The 10,524-nt window shown below is 38.8% G+C and overlaps 2 protein-coding genes across 3 annotated transcripts; one reads left to right on the top strand and one right to left on the bottom strand.

The window, feature by feature from the left end:
• The first annotated feature begins 92 nt into the window (after positions 1-92).
• On the top strand, positions 93-3,653 carry LOC113688793 (tryptophan synthase beta chain 1-like). Its single transcript, XM_027206592.2, has 5 exons — positions 93-685; positions 1,181-1,537; positions 2,356-2,798; positions 2,894-2,988; positions 3,237-3,653. The coding sequence occupies exons 1-5, from the start codon at positions 356-358 to the stop codon at positions 3,410-3,412; spliced, it is 1,401 nt and encodes a 466-aa protein (XP_027062393.2). The 5' UTR covers positions 93-355; the 3' UTR covers positions 3,413-3,653.
• Positions 3,654-5,029: 1,376 nt separating this feature from the next.
• On the bottom strand, positions 5,030-9,736 carry LOC113690416 (glucose-6-phosphate/phosphate translocator 1, chloroplastic-like). 2 transcript variants are annotated; one of them, XM_072051423.1, is made up of 5 exons: positions 8,854-9,735; positions 8,308-8,533; positions 7,563-7,785; positions 6,625-6,838; positions 5,030-5,515 (listed from the first exon to the last, which is right to left on the bottom strand). In XM_072051423.1, the coding sequence occupies exons 1-5, from the start codon at positions 9,403-9,405 to the stop codon at positions 5,504-5,506; spliced, it is 1,227 nt and encodes a 408-aa protein (XP_071907524.1). In that variant the 5' UTR covers positions 9,406-9,735; the 3' UTR covers positions 5,030-5,503. The 2 variants fall into 2 exon arrangements, with proteins under 2 accessions (XP_071907524.1, XP_071907526.1); XM_072051425.1 differs by lacking the exon at positions 5,030-5,515 and having other exon boundaries at positions 6,621-6,838; positions 7,519-7,785; positions 8,854-9,736.
• Positions 9,737-10,524: the final 788 nt, after the last annotated feature.

Genomic DNA, 10,524 nt, shown 5'->3' with positions numbered 1-10,524 from the left:
CCACTGAGCCCTCTCGTGGCAGGGTGGGAGGTCAGGGTTCAATTCTTATCTCTCACCAAATTATCTGTTATTTATGAGCAACTCGATTGGTCTCAGCAAGTCCTTTTAGGAGCTGGCATTTAGTGCTCGGGTCTGAGTCCTGTAATTATCGTGTTTGGGAGATGGGATTTCTCGTCCCGGATCGAAGTGAAATTAGTCGGACCCTGTAAAAATTAACCCGGCATGCCCCGTCAGGAAAAAAAAAATTGTAGGCCTGGTATTTACCAAACTACAGTCCTTTTTAACAGCTAGGCGCTGACTACAAAATGCTCATCCCGTCCCTTCAAACGAATGTGCCTCCTATTTCCTGACTAAAATGGCCGCCTTTTCCACCGCTTCCGTCACCCCAGAAACCGCCGCCACTCCTCTATCGCTTCCCAAGCCCTACCGCCCCTCATCCGCCGCTTTTCTACGATCGCTTCCCCGCAAATTCAACCGTTCTCCGAAGACCACCTCCCCTTCTGTTTTCTGCACCCTCACCAAGCAACCCATGACGTCTACGGAGGAAGAAGTGATTCTGCAACGCCCCGATTCCTTTGGCCGCTTTGGCAAATTTGGTGGCAAATATGTGCCTGAAACCCTAATGTATGCCCTTTCTGAGCTCGAGGATGCCTTCAAATCCCTCTCCGCCGATAATGAATTCCAGGTTTCTCCGAGTTCATCAGTTTGTATTTCCGTAAATTTGAGGCTTTTTTTTGCTTTGTGCTGATTATAGTTTCTAAGTTTTGCTAATTAATGTTTTTACTTAATTTAGTAATTGAATCCGGCTCTGGCTTTGCAGATTTTATGTGCCATTTCCATCATTTGTTTGAAAGATTGATTTTTTAAAAAAATAATTATTATCATCATTTGTTTGAAATATTGCTAATTGTTGTATTGAGAATGATGGAAAAGCTAATGACTTTACGGCAAAGTTTTTTTTTTTTTCCAACTTGAAGAGAGGTCAATTTTTTCTTTCCATAACACACAAACAGATTTATCATTTTCACGTACCGTTTTTTGTGTGAGTTGTCCGGAATTGGTTATTTTGTGGATCGACTTAAAAGATGCCTAATTGGAGTCAATGCTTAGGAAATTAGTGTAGCTTTCAGTGATTGTTTAATAGAACAAGGTTTATACTGACAAAATCTACTGATTGCAGAACGAGCTGGATGGAATCTTGAGAGACTATGTTGGACGGGAGACCCCTCTTTATTTTGCAGAACGGCTTACTGAGCACTATAGACGCCCCAGTGGTGAAGGGCCACATATTTATCTTAAAAGGGAAGACCTTAATCACACAGGAGCACACAAAATTAACAATGCGATTGGCCAAGCTTTACTTGCTAAACGGTTGGGCAAGAAAAGGATCATTGCTGAAACTGGAGCTGGTCAACATGGTGTGGCCACTGCTACTGTTTGTGCTCGGTTTGGTTTGGAGTGTGTCATTTACATGGGTGCTCAAGATATGGAGAGACAAGCTCTCAATGTCTTCAGGATGCGGTTGCTCGGAGCTGAGGTGTGTATCTTTGTTTTTAATTGCTTCAAAAAAATTTTTTTTTTTCAAAATCCAGCCTGCATTTTGATTACAGATTGAAGCTGCTATCTTGCATTCTCAGCTTTTGGTTTTAATACGGGAAAGCATTGCTCTTGTTATAATACTGGAGCTCTGTCCAATTGTTCGTGGTCACTGTTTCTTGTGGCGAAACTGAAACTTCTTTCCATCAGTCTTCATGTTTTGAGCTTTCTTGTGTCTTTGTTGTTGGTCTTTTTGTCCGATTTGCTTACAACAATCTCATTTCCTGCCTAGTATTAGAGCCTCTTTTTTTTTGGGCAGCTTTAGAGATCACAATTTAGGTTTGCCTCTTATTTTGTTGTTTACTGGTTGTGTACTTTTAGTAGGCATTTTTGAGAATTATTCATATTGTCATGCATAATTGAACTTGTTCGTTGACAATCTGTATCCTACCTTTCTCTTATCTGTGGATTTCACATTGTTCTCATCTGTTATGATAATGATGAAAACAATATGGTTGTGAAGCATACCATTTTGACACAGAAGATTACTTTTCTGGATAGAAAAGAGTAAGAGTTTTAGCTTGATTGTAAAGAATCATGATTAAAAGACTGGTCGATGTTCATTGGTGATAGGCACAGTAAATGATTTTGATTAAAGTTTGAACAACTGTGGAGTTACCCATAATGAAAACTCTTTAGCTCGTTTTTTTGGCTTGGAGACTATAGCATTGCTTGATTTTATTGAATTTGAACAAGGCACACTATTGCCACAATGTCTCTGGTAATGCCACTTCTGACTTCCAAATTTTGGAACTGCAGGTTAGGCCAGTTCATTCTGGCACTGCCACGCTGAAAGATGCTACTTCAGAAGCTATAAGGGATTGGGTGACTAATGTGGAATCAACTCATTACATCCTGGGTTCCGTTGCAGGGCCACATCCATATCCAATGATGGTGAGAGAGTTTCATGCAGTGATTGGTAAAGAAACCAGGAAGCAGGCATTGGAGAAATGGGGTGGGAAACCAGATGTGCTTGTTGCATGCGTTGGTGGAGGTTCAAATGCCATGGGCCTCTTTGATGACTTTTTCGATGACAAAGATGTTAGGTTAATTGGCGTGGAGGCTGCTGGTTTTGGAATAGAAAGTGGTAAACATGCTGCCACTTTAACCAAGGGTGAGGTGGGAGTGTTGCATGGAGCCATGAGCTATTTGTTGCAGGATGAAGATGGGCAGATAATTGAGCCTCATTCGATTAGTGCTGGGTAAAAGTGTCAACTTTATCCTTGCATATTTTCCTTTGATAGAAAACGTTTTTTGGGGACAAATCCTGACTACAATTTTCTCTCATCTCAAATAGCCTGGATTATCCTGGAGTTGGACCTGAACACAGCTTTTTGAAGGACATAGGACGTGCTGAATATTTCAGCGTTACTGATGAGGAGGCGTTGGAAGGTATGGAAAAATAATGTTGACTCCCTATGAACCTTTTTTTTTTGGAACATTGGCTTGAAAAATTATTATTATTTTTTATTTTTAAAAGGAAAAATAGCCTAGGTGAGTGGCTTTTTAATGCCTTGTGATGGTTCTACAGTCGCTAAAAGGATATTTTGTTCTGATGGTTTTATATCCTGGTATCTTTCTGTTCTATTTATACCTTGTAGTATTTGTCCTTGACACGTTCCCTTCCAATGTTTATGCAGCTTTTAAGAGACTATCGCGGTTGGAGGGCATCATCCCTGCACTTGAGACATCTCATGCTGTGGCCTATTTAGAGAAATTGTGCCCAACTCTTCCTGATGGAGCTAAGGTTGTACTTAACTGCAGTGGCAGAGGAGATAAGGATGTTCAGACAGCCATTAAACATCTAAGGCTCTGAAGAAAAACTTTGATTGAAAAATAGATGTGCCATCAGTGGTAGTGTTGAGCAATTAGTTCAACTTCCAAGGGAACATTCTTTTTGTTCTATGGATGAGTGGTTGTACCTTGAGCAGAACTTTTTTGTTATTATACATCAGAAACTTGTTCTGGAGATGTTGTTGTAGATTTTGTACCGTTATTGACTGATACATTCATAATGCAATAAAGTTTCTTGAGAAATATATAATTCACTTTCAATAGATTTTGGTCTTTCAAATTGATAGGACTTTTTCTTAAATGCACTGTGTATGAGCGCATAAAGAGACTTGGGCTTTAAGTGCTTATATGAGCTTACCTCTGATTATATGGCGGAAACAAAAAATTAAATACACGAGAAACTAGAACTGCTGGATTAATCGCCAAAAGGTCATTACTGGAAGCTGAAGGAACTTGGTCCGCTGGATAACGGCTGTGATATCAGAAAACGTTGAATCGCAGCCGCGAATGTTTTATCACCAACATAAGGTTCAAAATTCGAAGTCCCAAGTCCGTCCAAGAGCAGCTGATGCCAAAATCCTTGTATAAAACTGACAAATCTTGTTCACAGAAAGAGGATAACTAAAAATCTGAAATGAAACTCTACACAACAAACATAGGCACCGCCAACCAAACAACCAACCAACTCCGGCCCTTTCAGTTCTCATTGCTGAATTGGAACCACCCCGAATCGATTTATTATGAGAAAAAAAGAACCTCCATGGCCCGGCATCTCTGTTAGCTTTCGTCCATACCATGGAGAATCTTGCATATGATTTTGTCTGCATTCCATCGGTGGCCTTCATCAACAAAGGAATCAAGCTCGTAACGTTTCTTCTGATTGGAAAAAGAGCATGACCGTCTGTAGATACCATGCCAGCGGAAAGGTACAGATTTTAAGTATAAACTTGATCAAGAAAACTAATCAGGATTAAACCTTTTGTACAATCATTTTTTAATTGAACCTTTGGTCTTCCATTCATTACACTTGATCAAATTATTAAGGATTGTTTTTTGATCCAAATCTCAGCACAGCGTACTTAGAAACACATAGATCCACCTTAGCTACAGGTAAAAAGAAGTTGAAGGACATCTGTACCTTGGACTAGACCTAGTTAAGCTCGCCTGAGACCTAACAATTCTCGGCCTCACTCACCGCTAATGCCAACTTTTACCCCAGGTTCCGTGCCCTTGTGGTGTCCTGTGTTCATCGAGCCTTTGTTTTAAACTTAATGGCACAAGCACAACCTAGTTAGCCATAGGTTACGAGCCTACAAGATTTTCTTGCCACAGTTTTGTTGACAAACCATCCAAGACTTGTATTTTGGGTTGAAGATGATAATCAATGTAAAAACTTCGGGCTTTGTAAAACATACAAGGAGCAACTTGCCTCGAGTACTCTGGAAGCAGAGGGCAAAATCTTTTTTCAAATGAAAATAACTTGACATTAAGCAAATGGAGACACCCAAGAGTGCTCTTTGCTTTTAAAGGAAACAATGACCATGGCACATCGAGCAGACAAAAACATGCCACCAATATTTTTGCACCTATCTTTCTGAGTCATGCCCAACACCAAATGAGAGCCAAAAGAAGCAGCACATCCAAAATTTTGGTGATTTTGACTAATTAAGTTGATAGGCAACAAATCAAAGCATAGTTCCCCTCTGAATCATAAATTCCAAAGAGCTATAGACAACCATTGTCAATACTAGTACTATGAATACAAACTAGGTCCGGTTTTAATGGCTGAAATGGACTGCATATGATCCAAATCATCAACATTTTCGTCCCTTAAATGGGCACAGTTGTTGCCACTATTTATTCGTGCTGTTCTTGATTCTCCCCCTCAACATGCAACATAACAGGGATTACCTGCCTAATTAACCTGTATAAGATTTTAATGTATCTTAGTTCACAATTATTGTTATCTACATGTAAAGCTACTGGCTCATCTGATTGTTCTCATTCTTCATGGAACTCAATAAGAAAGCCATATCAACACCTTAAGAAGAACAAAACTTGAAATCACCACCACTGTAAGTTAAGCTGCCTGGTTGGACTCAAAAGTTGCTCCTCATTGCTTTGCCTGTCAGACGTGAAAACAAGTCTGTAAGGAATAGAACAAAGAATACTGCAGCAGGCAGCAGGGGTATAAAAACAGTACAACATACTAAACAGCACACTTGTGACAGGAAGTAGAAGCAATCATTCTAAGAAGCAGTTCTTTCTCTGCCCATCTTATCATTTCTAAGGTTTATCAGCAAAATGGGTGCTAAGTCTATTAATTGCTACACAATATCAAGATAATTACTGATAGCCAACAGACTGATAAAAAGTTCAGCTGTTGTTAAAAGTCGCTCAATACAGGCAGTTGTTCAAAGCAAACATCAGCATCACTTCAAATAAAGAAAGAATAGACTGTTTTAGTTGAAAGAAGCAAAAACTATGTTTGGCACTGCCAGTAACTACACTAAACAAGAAACAACAAATAGTTGTTTCTGACATGCACAAGTATTAGTGAAATGATGGTAATTCTACTACTTCAAACACGAACATAGCTACAAACTTTTCTTTCATCATCCCGGCAATGCAACCACCAATATCAGGAGCATGGACGCAAAATTTATGTCAACTATTCTTGCAACGAAACACGGTTAACCATGACTTTCATGTGTGCTAAAAAGTAAGAAACTATACCCAGACAAAGAAATAAAAGTAAAGCATGTAAAACAGAGGGGAAAAAGAAAAGAACAAAAGAGCACAATGAGGAAAAACAAAGAAGCATACAACCATGATATTTTAAATCAACCAGGATAGTAATTACCCTGGTGTTTTGGAATTTCTTTCTCCTCTCTTCTCTTGATTTATTTACTTGAGTGTTATATTGAACTCTTAGTCCTAGAAGCATCCCCAGAACAATCATGCTCTCAGTTGCCAGTACTTGCATCCTTCTCAAGATTATTGATATTTCTTAAACTTAACAACTCAAGAACATGCCTTTTTTACAAGGTATCGAAACAAAATTCCATAAATCTCAAGAGGCCAAGTGCAATTTATTACAAGAAAGTTTGACCTACGCATATGGACAACACAAAAGTCATCCAGAAACACACCCTGAAGTCAGCTACTTGATAGAGATATCAAGTAAATGAAAACTACCATTTGGTGACACACAAGCAAAAATCAAATCATTACCTGTGAATACAAGAAGGTTCCAAGGATGGCGATGGCAGCTCCAAGAGCATTGACAGGCTGGACAGGCGTATGGAAGATAATGATGGATGACACTATAACAGATATACGTTTCATAGTGTTTCCAACGCTAAATGTCAAAGGAGAGATCTCATCCAGTGACATGTAAGACACCTGATTATAGAGGTGATAGAATACACTCTGAGCCGCCATCCACCTATAGAACAAGTAACCACAGAACATCAGTGAAAGGAACCCATGAAAAAACATATAATCACGCCTACAAAAGACCAAAAGATGCAAAGTTTCCCTTGAAATGGATCCAAACTGTTGCTAATATCTTTTTGTCTTTAGAAAAATGACAGGGTAACAATGAAGGTGAGAAAGGGAGGAAAGATCACAAAAAATAAAATAAACAAAGACCACAAAGGCAATTATACAGGCACTCAAACCTTCATGTGAACCCTAGAGATGAAATCATCAAGTATGGTACCTGACAGCATAACTTGCAGTATGGCTCTTAAGGCACAAATACATGAGAGGCAAAAAATTCAACACTAGATGTTAGATGACAAAGTAAAATAATGCCATCCATGTTATGGTTCCTACATCATGATATATTATCTAGTGCAATTCATCATCTAAGGAAACAGATAGATACAATAAAGCATCCATCCACATCAACACATTCTCCAAGTATTTCAAGGCTCCTCATAGGAACAAGTTTTCAAAACGTAAGTATTTAAACAGTATTTTTTTCCGATAGTCCCCTCGATTAACTCAGGTACAGAACAAAGTATGAAATATTAGGTAAATTCATGTTAAAAATCATTGCAGTTCAACTACAGGTTGTACATTGGAGTACACTGTAATTCAATAAGCCACGTCCTCACATACAATGTGTGCAGAAACACCAGAATTGGTATGTTTCACGTGATTACCAAATCAACTGGGGTCCGATTTCAGAGACGGCCTTTTGCCATCCAAGTGCCCACACTTGTGGTCCCTCCACAGCAATAGCAAATGGTGTGAGAATTAAGAGAGACATCATAGACAAGCAAGCATAGTAGTTCATTCCGCTAACAGACTTCCCTTTCATGCCCCTCTTGGAAAATATGTTCCGGAAAACAAAAGCGAGGTTCGATATCATGGCCCCCATAAAACCTGAAGACATAAGCCAACAACAGCACTAAAGCATCAGGAAAAGTAAAATCATACAGGTAGTTGATATTAACTAAAACATAATACCCCACCACCTGCTTAGCGGTTAAAAATAATATTAAGTTCCTTGTGACCTTTATCTAATTGAAGAAGAGAACTGTAACTACTCGAAGAAATTATAGGATTATGAAACTGGCTACCAAACCTTTGCTAATGAAATACATAATAGCAGTGATTAATTTGCAAGAGACATTGCTACTACACTGAACTATTATTCATCCTTTTTTTTCCTGGAAAATAAACAGCAGCAAAAGTAATCTGATTGTCAACATAGTCCTCGTAAACGGTTATCAGTAAATATTTTACTAAATTTTAGGATAAAATAAGTGTAGCTTCCTTGAACTAGCAATCTATAAAAAATAAAAAAAAATAAAAGCAACAACAAATGAGGAAACAGAAAAAACAAAGAACAACAAAAGAAAAAGAAACTCTAACAACATCTAACAATAGCAAGAAACCACTTACCAACCATGTTGAAGTTCAGCTCAGTAACAGCAGCCAGTGCGCAACCACCAATAATTGGGATCAATGACAAGTAAACTGGCACCGGAAATGTCTCCCCCAACAGGAACCTTGAGACCAGGACACTGAACGCAGGTTCACCACTCTTGATTATATGAGTAAATGAAACTGCTACCTTTGACATACTCACAGTCGCTGCCACATGCCCGATCGTATGAGCAACAGCAACCTAAAGACATAAAACACAAACCATCACCAAACCAAAACAAGCCAGGCATAAACATATTTAAAAAAAAAAAAAAAAAAACCAAGATCACCCACCCCCAAGATAAAGCGAACTCGTATTACCTAATTAGCCTTTTAAATCCTAATTTACCATTCCTACGCAAGATGCAGACAACATTTTCCAACAAATGAAGCAATCCAGACCAGAAAACCACTATTCAACCAATCCCAGATCATAAAACAAAAGAGTAATGAAGAACGGAACGACCAATATAATAAAAGTAAGAGGAATAGAGTACATAAAACCCTAAATTGGTTTCTTACTGGGAAAAGGGCTTTCCAGAAGTCGAGATCGGTCTTTGGAGTCTCAGCAATCCTTAAAGCCCAAGAAATGAGCATGATCAGAGAGCCAGCAGCCAATGAAAGCGTTGAGGTCAACCAAGGAAAGGGATAAGCATTCAAAACCTTCTTGTTATATATATTGAAAATCACATTCAAAGTCCACCATGTAGCAAAGTAAACCCCAATTTTCACCCTCCTCGCTGCCTCAGATCGCGCTTGCGAGTCATCAATTGGGATTGATTTATCAGCCTCATAAGCCCTACATATAATCAAGTCACGCTTTTGCGGAACATGATCATTATCGCCAGCGTCACCAGTTGAAGAAGATCTTTTCAGGGTCCCTAAAGGAGAAAAAGATTCAACTTTGGAAACAAAAAGGGGCTTTGACAGTGAAACAACAGAGCTACTCCAACGAGTATTAAGTGCAGGAAGCGGCGGAAGAACCGAGAACCGCCTTGACGGTACAGAAGACTGTGGCCGGAAAGCATCGGACCCATGGAAATGTACTACTGGCTGCTTCAATGAAGACATCATGCTTGTACAGAGACACTAACTTCTTTCACTATTCAGGCGAAAATCACGGTGGGTTTTGACCAAAAAGTTGACAAATCTCAGAAATGAAAGATCCCGAGTTGACAACTTCAAAGAAAGGGCCGAAAGATCGGAGCTTGGACCTCCGTATATGGCAAAGAGAAGCCAGCAAGAGGCGAGCTGTCCCCGGCTGTGACTCGTGTGTAAGAAAAGCCTACACAACTTACCTGTGCAAATAGAGTTGTCTTGTAGATGGACTTCTGCACCGAACAGGTTTTCTAGCAAGTACAATACGGCATCGGTATAACAACTACCCCAAGTTCAAGACTTATTATTATTATTATATAAAGTATAGTATATATATAAAAAGTAGTAGTATTTGGGATTTGATTTGTTTCTGTGCATTTTTACCAACGTTGTGCGCTTGGAAATCCCAGTGCAGTTAAGTGTACAGTACCAATGTGAACAAATAACTCATGTGAAAAAGACTCCTCCTTCATCATCATCAGATAAAGAACGGGGGAACGTCGAGGGTATTTGGAGGCTGGCTAAAACAAGGGGAAAATGCAGTTTTAGTCCCTAACGTTTGGTATTTGTATAATTTTAGTCATCAAAGTTTTGACAATAATTAATTTAATTCCCAATTATTAGCATGCATGCACCTTTTAGTCCTTAAAATTTAGGTAAGATCAAATTTTGGAACGTTGGTCAATTATCCTGAATTTGTTCCAAATAGGTAAAATTGGGGATCGGATTTATTTTTGCCGAAATTTTGAGGATTAAAATTGAACCACATACCAGACATTGCAGAGTAAACGTATTTTTGCCGAAACTTTAAGAATTAAAATTGCACCATATATCAAACACTGGGGACTACATTTATTTTGCTAAAACTTCAGAGACCAAAATTGCTGCCTTGTTCGGAAAGGCAATTTCCATCAAAAAAATCTTTACATTTTCCGCGAACACATTTATTGATTATATTTTTTAATCTCACATGTATCAAAACGCTACAGTAAATTTTTTTTAACAAAAGCTCTAGAAAATTGCAATCCAAACACACCAAGTGACTAAAAAGTCAAGTAGCTTTCACTAGAAAGGGCTGGGTTAACAAGGATGCTC

Source organism: Coffea arabica, chromosome 5c (assembly GCF_036785885.1).
Source record: "Coffea arabica cultivar ET-39 chromosome 5c, Coffea Arabica ET-39 HiFi, whole genome shotgun sequence".
Classification (NCBI taxonomy): Eukaryota; Viridiplantae; Streptophyta; class Magnoliopsida; order Gentianales; family Rubiaceae; genus Coffea; species Coffea arabica.
This window is presented reverse-complemented; position numbering and strand designations above follow the sequence as displayed.

Excerpts from the sequence above, each read along its gene's own strand:
- LOC113690416 (XM_072051423.1), bottom strand. The coding sequence starts at position 9,405 with ATGATGTCTTCATTGAAGCAGCCAGTAGTACATTTCCATGGGTCCGAT. Across the intron at positions 8,534-8,853 it reads TCTGGAAAGCCCTTTTCCCA|GTTGCTGTTGCTCATACGAT; the intron begins GTAAGAAACCAA and ends TTATGTCTTTAG. Across the intron at positions 6,839-7,562 it reads ATCGGACCCCAGTTGATTTG|GTGGATGGCGGCTCAGAGTG; the intron begins GTAATCACGTGA and ends CTTGTTCTATAG.
- LOC113688793 (XM_027206592.2), top strand. The coding sequence starts at position 356 with ATGGCCGCCTTTTCCACCGCTTCCGTCACCCCAGAAACCGCCGCCACT. Across the intron at positions 686-1,180 it reads CCGCCGATAATGAATTCCAG|AACGAGCTGGATGGAATCTT; the intron begins GTTTCTCCGAGT and ends TACTGATTGCAG. Across the intron at positions 2,799-2,893 it reads CCTCATTCGATTAGTGCTGG|CCTGGATTATCCTGGAGTTG; the intron begins GTAAAAGTGTCA and ends CATCTCAAATAG.